The following is a 10,456-nucleotide window of genomic DNA, read 5'->3' on the forward strand; positions in this document are numbered from 1 at the left end:
ACACCTTTGTGAGGAAACATGTATCGCTGGATTTACTTAGAGAAGACTACTGGAAGAGTAAGAGCTCAACAGTGTTGAATAACTTATCCAGGAGGTTAAGGGAGAATTCTGAAATGCTTGCTAGGGAATCTCTAATCATAGCCTCTTTCACTAACCCTGAGGCAAAAATTTCTGTTTCCGTGTCCTTCTCTTGGCCAGAGTCAGGACATGTACCTCCAGGTGCCTTTTTTGCTGTTGGAAGTAGGTGCTGGGAACCTCAGTAGCTGGGGCAAAGAACTTGCTGGTACTGAGATCTTCTCAGAAGCACAAGGTGAGAAGGAGGTTTGTAAAGACCTCTGCTCTTTATGTTTTACCTCCCAAGGACTGGGCTTGCCTTGCATAGCTCAAGACTGAAGACGTCAAACGTCTTGCTAGTGCCCATCTGCTTTTCCTTCTGCTCCAGAGGTGCAGCATGAAATCAGAGCCCCAAAGCAAAGCTTCCCCGAGAGCCTCCCAACCCCACAGGTCAGCATCTGAGTGAGGGCTGATCATCTCCATGGTGTTCTTCATGATAAGCTGACCTGTATTCAGGTATAGGTCTGATGAGCAGTGTGAAGAGTTCTGTACTAAGAGTTTGCTTGAGGGACCTGGTATGTAGAAGTTTGGCAAAGTTTTCCTGGCTGAGGTCAAATACAAGCTTTTGGCTTTTTCAGGTTACTCAAAATACAGCTATTGAAAGTCTTCCTTCATATGGCTGTAGGATTGTGAATTGCGGCAGTGTGCTCACCTGCGAATGTGCTGGAGCTGGTGGGAAACAGTGAAGTTGTATGACATCGAGTCATCAACAAAGACATTTTAGAAAATAAGCTCAGCTATTAGGCTTCGGTACACTCAAATTTCTGCGGTTGCTCCCGCAGCTTGCAGGATTTCCAGAAATAATGCAGGCTGTGTAAAAATTGAGAGCTCTGTTAGGAAAATACTGTAAAATGGGCTGGTAGGGGAGGGAATATCACCAAAGAACAACAGTAGACACAACAGATACCTTTACTTACAAGGAGTGTACAGGTTGGTGGATCTATTAATAAATAGAAGAAATGAGAAAGAAAATTCAGAAGAGCAATCTAAGGATGAGTTTCTAGTACAAAGACATTTAGCTACCTGGAGAAGTAGCTATTGCTTCTGAAATTGGAAATGCAGATTTATAGCCCGTAGCTTTAGGGCATTTTGTTTATGATGGAAAACTTGAACCTTCATAAACCTTTGCACGGTAAGCACTACATACACTCTTCTTAATTTATTGGGAAATAGGACAGGTTTACATTAGCTGTTTTAAAAACAAAATGTGTAACTGATTGTGTTTTAAGTGTGTATTATGAGCAAAAAAACTATCAAACCATCTTTATCCTATAAGTGTTCTCTCTATTGTAAGGTATTAAGAGAGGCCTAGGAGTCTGTATTCTGTTTTCAGTTCTTCCATAGTCTTTCTGTGTCACCTCCAGTAAGACAGGTAACAATGTGACGTCCCAGTTTCTTTGTCTCTATAGTAGCTGTAAAAATGCTCTTCATAAGGGTATTGGAAGTGGACTTTAATGAAATCTGTGTGAAGTGATTCAAAGTAATATTTGGATCAAGGGCACATATGTAGGATACTTGAAAATAGATCACAGAATTAAGTGTTCATACACAATTTTTTACTACTTCTGTTTATGGTTTTGGTCATGGGATTTTTATGTTTTCTTTAGCCAATTGCAAATGTGGACCAGGAGACTCTGGCAGAACTGGTGAAGCCAAGCATTGACTACGTGCGTCATAAAAAATTCCGATCTGGGAATTACCCATCGTCACTGAGCAATGAGACTGACAGACTGGTTCATTGGTGCCACGGTGCCCCCGGCGTCATCCACATGCTCATGCAAGCTTATAAGGTGAATTGTTCTATGTTCATATAGACCTCTATTTCTACAGAGAGACCTATACATGGGCCTATTAGATTGTAAGGCTTGCATTTTCCATCTTCTTAGATCTAGACTTTCAAACCAGAACCCCAGGCTAGGCACCTAAAAACCTCAAAATACTTACATAGGTTTGTTTGTAAAAGGGAAATAAGTGGATAAAATTGCTTCTCAGGATGCTAGTAGTTACTAGACTTCAGGCTTTCTTGGAAAAGGGCCATGTATTTGAACAATCTGGTATCAGAGTCCTGAGTGTGAGAACATTGACCTAAATTCTTTGAGTCTTCATCCCAAGAGTTTTAAGAATTATGTTGGTTTTCAAAAGCGTAGGTTCATGTGTCGTGCCAAAGAATGTCTTCCATAAATTACTCTTATTAACATACAGCTCTTGAGAACTTAAAAGTCAGAGCAAAGATCCCAGGCCCCTTCTAGGCCATAAATATAACCACCAAACTACCACAAGCCCACTGTTGGCTCTCCTCTATCCTTAACTAGGTTTACTGTCTCTCTTGTGTTGTGCACTTCTGATTTCCATGACATTTGAAAGCATGCCATTTAATTAAATTTATGCAAATTGATTCCTGCTCTCAGCAGCCCTCCTTGGCATATTCGCTCATTGGCTTCTGGGTGGGCTGATGAAAAGCAGGCTTGGTTTATAGAATAATTACTCTCGCTGCTACCTGAAATGTGAACTGTAAATCTCTTACAGCACTGCTGAATGAAGCAGCAGTCACAGTTGTTTTTCCTTTGGACTGTAGATTGACTTAACACTGCAGACAACTTTTTTTTTCACCCCCTTCTTTGCCAATGCGATGCTTTCCCCAGCACAAAATGTTTTGCAGGAGATAAGAGGGATAGGACCAAGTTTTGTTTAGCAGTCTCCTTTCTGGCCTCTTTTTCTGTTAAGATGATGGGGCATATGATGCTTTTCTTTTAGTCTTTATAATCTGCTTTTTGAAGACACGATAAGACAAGTTGGAGTGTGTTTTACTGGCTGTGCTTTCATAGCAAGCACAGGGACTTGCGATAACAAACAGCAGTGTTTGTCATGGACATCAAATACTGCAGTGCTGGGCCTTCATTTGAAATGCTACAGCTAAGTAGCTGACAAACCCTGTTTAGAGAGATGGACTTTCTTTATTACTCTTGTGGATTTAAGAATCTTGCATGTTAATTGCTTCTGTTACCTTATGAAATAGCATCCTTGCAGGGGATGCCATCTCTGAAGGATGAAGTCTGCAGTCATGCATCAGTTACTGTTCTTTTTTGTTTTGTTAATCTGTAGAGTGACTTAGGCAAAGGGGAGTGAAAAAGTAGTTTTCTAAAGATGCGAGTCTGGTGATGTTCAGCGAAACTGCTTGGTTTTGGCTCCCTGGATGGGCTCTCTGTGTCCAAAATGCACTCTCTTTGCAATAAACTTCGCAAAATTTGCCCTTTGCCCAAGTGCTTCTGAGTATTTCCAACAGAAATGCTAATCAAGATGATGAAGTGTTCCTACTTGCACCTGTGACAGAGAAAAGAGCCCTGTGCTGTGCAGAGAGACATTCTTGTGCATTTTCGACACTGAATTGAAGTCAGATGGTGAGCAATCAGCAGGAATTACTTAAAAAGACCAGGACCTAGAACTTTAGGACCAGATGTGATGGCCAGTATTCTGTGTTACACTTCCTGGAGGCAAGAAGTACATTCTGTATTTCAAGTCAAATGAGGTAGTGGTTTGGGAATGAAGAGAAGAAGCAAAAAAATGTACCAGGTACCCTTACAAAATAGATTACAGATTGTAGAGCCAAGGGCCTTGGACTTGAGGGCTATTTTCCTTTTGGGATCCTGATTTCAGAAACAAAACTTTAAAAGCTCTTTCTTTTTCTATGCAGAGAATTGAGAAACCACTTAGTAAGAAAAGAAAGGCAAGTCTATGATGAATGGATTATTAAAATCCAAATGAATTGCATATAAAAAAACCCATACCAAAAATGAGACATCTCTCAGGTCGAGTTTCCTTTTGTTTTCATTAGTATTTCAATTTATGTGTGTTTATTTTGTTTTTATTCCACAGACCTTTAAAGAAGATAAATACTTGAAAGATGCTATGGACTGTAGCGATGTCATCTGGCAGAGAGGTTTATTGAGAAAAGGATATGGGATCTGCCATGGTACTGCTGGCAATGGCTACTCCTTCTTGTCTCTCTATAACCTAACTCAGGACAAAAAGTACCTCTACCGAGCTTGCAAGGTGAGCTCTGCGGCATCCCAACAAAATTACTATTCCCTTTCACATCATGACGCCTGTGCAAGCGTAAAGTGTGATGAGAGTAGGCTGCAGTGTGCTGGATTTGGAGCTGGCTGGTAGTGTGGCTGGTGGGACAAGAGTCCTGTCCACCTGCTCCCCTGTACTCAGGCTTTGACTAGGCAGGTTCAGCTGTGGGGCAAGCACTGTCTCAATACACAGAGTGAAATGCACAAATGTTCTGTAAAGGGGGAGGAACTAAACTCATATTCAGAAAAAAATAAAGTCTGAAATTCAGCTTGCCTGAAGAATAAGAGGCTAATGTTATGTGGTGCTAATTATTCCGCTGAGACATCCAATGTCGTCCTCAGCTCCTCAAGCAATGCTGTTTGTAGTCTTTTGTAATTATTTGTTTTCAGACTCCTGTCTGTTTGGGGCTTTTAGAGCTCTGAGTTGCAGTTAGTAAATTGTTCACTAAATTTCTTTCATTAACACAAATTGCAGAGAAAGACGCATTCAGAATTTTTCCACAGGAATTGTCCAAGTTCTGCTATCAGCTCTGTGCTGGCAATTATAACACCAAAGGAAGAAGGCTTTCTTAGCTTCTGTTTCCTCATCTCACAAGACTTTGGGTTTGGTTTTGTGTTTGTTTTGTTTGGGTTTGTTTGTTCAGCTTAATTAATGGATATTTGGTTTCATATTGCATACATAGCTAAGGCCTTTTTTAAGGCATTAGCTAGGCCTTTTTAAAGCACTGTAACGGGAAATTTGATGAGTTGCTTGTTAGGTGCTTTCAGGTGAGCACTGGCCACATGTGAAGCTGTTCTATTCATCTCCACTGCCAGGCTGTCCTCTATTAGCAGAGCTTTAAAAAGTTGCTGCTTGTCTCACCTTACATTTAGCAAAGCATCATACCACAAGGACACCTGTGGGCATACTGGCATCCTAGAGAAGGTAATAAACCCCAGGCACTCCCACAGCAAATGTGTGACTTTATTAGATGTGGACTTACATGCTGCTGACAGGTGAGCCACAGCACTACGCACGCATTGCTGGCGGCACAGCTACCGGGCTCTCCCTGTCACCCTCCCTGCTCCTAAATCTTCTGTGGCTCTGTGCAGTACTGGCACTTCCTGTTGGTGCTGCATTTCTGGCCCAAGAGAGCCCTGTTGTTCTTCCATACGAAGCTAGAGAAAAGCAAGCATATCTATTTCTAAGCTGAAGAAAGAAGAGACTCAGTTACGTACCTGAAATCCCTTTGAGAAGAAAGATGTGGCACAGTGGCCAAAGACCGTTTGCTGGAGGTGTGCCGCATGGTCTGGTCTGGCAATGTATTTGCAGCCCTTCTGCATTTTAGCATCTCCAGCACTCAGTCAGGCCCTTCAGGCTCTTGCAAGGCAAATCTTGAAACAGGCAGAAGAATTTCCTTGTCTGGCATTCTAGAAGTCTTTTATTTTTGAGCCAGAGCATGCAAGGGAAGCGAACGTGCAGTTATGCTGATACCTAAAGGCATGTAACTGAGAGAACTAGATGGCTCCCCTCCCAGGGGTGTTTGCGCACCCTGAAAACATGAGGCCCAGGGCAAGGAGTCTGCCCAGGAATACCTAGTTACCTCTCAGCACCCATTAAACTGTTTCACGAATGAACCAGAAGAGCTTGAAAGGCCATGGCTCATAGAGCCCCCTGGTTTGTGCTTCTCACTTTTGGCTTCACAGCTTTTCTCCAGCATTAGCAGGCAGGCTCCCAGGAGGCTGAGTAGCTCCTGGCTGGACCTCTGGGGGGAGACAGGGGCTGTGGCATCCATGTCTCCAGGCAGCAGAGCATCCGAGCCCTGTGCTGCTCAGCATTGTGATTAAACCACTGCTGATGGCAAGCATGCCTAGTCTATGACAAATAATGGCAGATGTCTTCCTGCCAGAACATATTTCTTTTTTATCCCACTCCCACCCAGTGTTAGTGTGGCTTACTGGATCTGTGAGTTGTTGCTGAAGCTATGTAATTGTAAACAATGGTTGTACTACAATAGCCTGGGGTGCATTTCTTACATTTCTGTTGCAGTTCCCAGGCTGGTAGTAATAATAAAGGCTAGGATGCAATAAGATGTGGATGTTGCAAGAATTGATTGTAGTTTAGAAACATGGTATAAACATATTCTGTCCTCAGATGTAAGACAAGATTACATGGGGAATTAAACCTTGGTTTGAAGATTTACACCTGTGAGGGGACCAAAAATGTTTAATCAGTTCTTAATAACAGTGTGGACCACAATGTTTCTCATTTTTTTGCTGGGTATCATCAAGACATTCACATGCACACAGCCCTAGCAAGAGAAGAAAAATCCATCCCCTAATAAATATTTAAACAGAACAGAGTGGGGGAAGAGGGAGGAGATGCCAACCTTTCTCCTCCTGTTGAGCAGATTGATGGCTCCATGGGCATGCTCACTCCCCATGTAGCTCCTGTGCTGGAGCTAGGGCACCATCTAGTAATTTTAGACTGTATAAATGTAGCAGTAGTTACATTTATACAGTTCTAAAATTACATTTGGCTCTTTGAAGGCAACCACGAGGCTGATGTGGCCCCTCGTGAAAATGAATTTGACACCCCTGGTCTAGTTAGTAGAATGATCTGTTTGCTAGCAGGTTGCCCAAATTGCAAGGGAAGTGGGGAGACACCTCACAGTTCTTTGCTTTGCAGGAATCTTTGCACTGTATCTTGAATAAGCAGTGATTTGCTTCCAAGTACAGAAATACTGGGGGAACTTGTGGGCCCTGTATGCTCTGGGGAGCCATAGAGGAGAAGGAGGTAGTTGCTATTAAATTGATCCAAATGCAGTTCATAAGTCATATATGTCTAATGTAGCTATTGCAGCAGTGTTGATCACACACAAGAAAGACACTGTTAACTCTTTTTAATGGTGTTCCATCTTCTGCAACAAAATATTGATGACCACAATTGTGTAACTGTATTTATAATGATTTTTTCACAAAGCTTGGGGAGAGCAAATAAATAAAACGAAGTAATGGCAGGTGGAGATTTAATACTCTAAATTGGTGCACGGAAGTGAAAGAAAACCAAAATGCAATTAACAACCCTCCGTCCTGAGAACATGGATAAATTAAGCACCAAGATGGATAAGGAACTGGTATTAAGAGTATTAGAAAGATTTTGCCCTTGAAATTGAATATGTCTGTTCTCACGGCATTTTTCACTGACCTGTAGCAGGGTTGATTTACAGAAAACAGAAGTACAGCCCACCTAATTACATTGTTATGAAACTGAAACTTGTGCTGTGGAAATACGTATCCTAAAACCTAATTGCAGTCTTGTCATGGTTGAAGGGGGACAAATTATCTTGGACAGTGATTTCTGTGTTGTGTCGCTGTTTACACCACTTTATATTTAGTACCTGTTAAAGATATACAGATACTTAAGCTTGCATTTCACGGTCTTAATTTTTTTTTTTTAAATATTTTCCCCAGTTTGCTGAATGGTGTTTGGAGTACGGTGCACATGGATGTCGTATTCCTGACCGACCTTATTCTCTCTTTGAAGGTAAACTGATGGTGTTGCAAATGGTGTGGGAGAGAAGGGCAACTTTGCAATTTTGGCACATGCTTAGGAGCTGGGAAATCTTTGGTGGGTTCCTCTGCTATTAAAAATAGACCCACCTTCTATCACTACCTCTGCCTAAAAGGAGATGCAGGGACAGGGAGAAAAAGACAACATCATTCACTATCACAACTTTGACTTTTGGTTGCATTTTCAGCAATTTCCAGTGTAAAGCCGCTGCCACTGTCATCCTTTGATAAAATTCTGCTGTGCTGACACCTCTTGACTTAAGGGAAACAGAACCTGGGAACCTGGGCAACAGTTTTGTCACAGGGGTTGTTGCAGAGGGACTGGGCAGAGGAGCAGCTGTGGGCAGGGGGGTTCAAAGTCACTGCTGCTTGTCAGAATGAGACCTTCTCTGCTGCAATACCAAAGCAAGGAAAAGCTAATTCTAACATGAGCCCAAATCACTCGAACAGAAAAGAAATGCAGAATTCTTAGGGGCTTTTCTGCAAATTCAAAGATGTTCCTAAATACTTTCCTAGAGTTCCGTATATGTTTTTTTTTGTAGTTTATTTTCTATTCCCTATCTCATCCTTATGTTTTAGAAATACAGTAGCAAGGAATCATAGACCCAAGCAGGATTTAAAGTAGCGCGGCTGTTTCCCGAACAATGAGCCTAGCATGCCACCTATCACAAGTACATGAAATTACAGCAGACCAAATAAGATTATTTAACAAATAAACCAATCCAAGGTGTGAACACAAGAGAGCAGTAGTAATATGCGTCTTTTCTAAATACAGAGTTATTGTCTTGATGTTTAAGGGAGAAAAGTGTAAGTATTCTTATTCCTGAGAGCTCCCTTGTATGCACTTGTAAAGGGAAAATGCAGGCATAAAATCTGATGTATAAGAGCTTTGAAATTTGTTGAGAAGGTGAAGTAATGCCAGCAATAGGATGATTTGTGCTTTAATGTTGACATGCAGTTTTTATTTTAGTTTTTTAGCATCAGTGATTTATGTATTTATTTATTTTAGAAAAAACTAGGAGTCTCAAATTTGAGACAAGAAAAGTAAGTCTTAATTTGGGGGGTATTTTTGTGTTTGAAGTTGTCCAATTCTGCATGTACGTCCACTCTTTCAGTGGAAGTTGCATGTGCATCTTACGAGGTTGTCTTAGTCATTTAATGTGTACCAGACGCATTATTTCAGGAAGGTTCCTTTGTTTGTATGTGCTTAGCTGTTGATAAAATAGGAAGTCAACTTGGTCATAAAAGTGAGCTTGTATGCTCCCCTGCTGTAGGGTGGCTCTGTTGTCTGTCACCCTGAGAGTTTCATTAAGTGATGCTGGTGTTAGTGCTTCAGGCTCTGGATGACCTCTTTATGAATAGTAAACAAAAGAATCTGTACATCACAAGTATAATAAAGTTTTGCCTTTGTTTTTTTTCACCAGTGAAATGATGAGCAAGAGGTGCTCATATTCTGAGGGACAGTCCAAATTGGATTTTACTTTTTCTTAATTGAAGTATCATTGAGGTTGTGCAGCTGAAAAACTGGCAGCAGAGAGACCTTGGTTCTTTCCTTTGATCTTTTCAAGTGAAACTTGGTTTCCTGGGCAAACTACAGATGACCTTGCCTTTCTATAGGCCCTAAGTTCACCTGTTCAAAAAAATTAGTGAGGAGGTGTTTAAACAGGCACTGTTGCCTTTGCAGTCAGCTGTGCTGCTTTAGTGTCAAAGATGCACAAAAATGTCTTTTTCATTATTTTTTAGGTATGGCTGGAGCTATTCACTTCCTCTCAGATATTTCAGTACCGGAGACTTCTCAGTTTCCAGCGTTTGAACTTGGACCTCAAAGGAGGGAAAACAAAGTGGAACAGGACAGCTAAAAGATCATTTTGAAAGGAAACTGATGCCAAAAGAGATGAGACTGTTTAGTGCCTCTGATACGGAACCAACTCGACCCTGAACTGACAGATGGATAAACCCCTTTTTTCACCCCTGCCCCAAAGGACCATGAAGTCGTTCGAGCATGAATGGGAGAAGCCACAATTAAGTTCTGTTAAAATGACACCTTCAGATGCAGGACAAGAGAAGTCGAGTTTTGAACTTTCTCTCTTCCATTGTATTTGTCTTCTTCAGGTCTTTGACATGCTCTGCATGTTTATTGGTGTTGTCTGTTGATTGGAGTCTTTTGTTGTTAGCACAGCTGGTCTCTGTGAATCTCTGTCCTGTACCTTGGCGCATGACTCACAACAGCAGTGTTGCTTTCTGAAGCGTGGTTACCCAGAGAGTTCCACCTTATGCCAGAGAGTTCACTGCAGGACAGTGCCCAGCTTCACTTGTGAGCTGGCACCTTTAAAAAGAGTTGGAAAACATTTTTATGTTCATATTTTTCTGCATTTTTCTCCACAGTCCCTAGAAGCTAAGATGTTGGAGATGAGCCTTCTTTGATGAAGAGGTGTGAAACCGTCTCAGTTTTCAGAAACTCAGCAAGTTGGAAGAGACCTGACGTGTCTTTTGCTGCTGTTGTGGGAGGTTTTTTTAAAAGTCTGGAAGGGCGGCTCCCTTTGATACCTGCACCTGATTAGTAGGTTCAGCACTTAGAGCAGGCTGGAGATGCTTGTCCCCATCTCTGCAAAGCCCCATCCCATAGCATGAGCTTATCAAAGTGAAGGTGAAGTCACCTGGACTAAACTCCCACTGCTGCCAAGAGCACAGACAGCATAACTGTGCTTCTCCTCTTC

At 41.8% G+C, this 10,456-nt stretch overlaps 1 protein-coding gene across 1 annotated transcript in view; it reads left to right on the forward strand.

Moving 5' to 3' along the window:
* Positions 1-9,598, forward strand: part of LANCL2 (LanC like glutathione S-transferase 2) — a gene marked incomplete at both ends in the record, with an annotated part of 30,427 nt that extends 20,829 nt beyond the window's left edge. The window contains 4 exons of the mRNA XM_080340522.1: positions 1,722-1,904; positions 3,988-4,164; positions 7,641-7,713; positions 9,483-9,598. Coding sequence (XP_080196648.1) covers positions 1,722-1,904; positions 3,988-4,164; positions 7,641-7,713; positions 9,483-9,598 — 549 coding nt within the window. The remainder of the gene's footprint in view (positions 1-1,721; positions 1,905-3,987; positions 4,165-7,640; positions 7,714-9,482) is intronic.
* Between the last annotated feature and the right edge of the window lie 858 nt (positions 9,599-10,456).

Source organism: Nesoenas mayeri, assembly GCF_963082525.1.
Source record: "Nesoenas mayeri genome assembly, chromosome: 2".
In the NCBI taxonomy this organism is placed as follows: Eukaryota; Metazoa; Chordata; class Aves; order Columbiformes; family Columbidae; genus Nesoenas; species Nesoenas mayeri.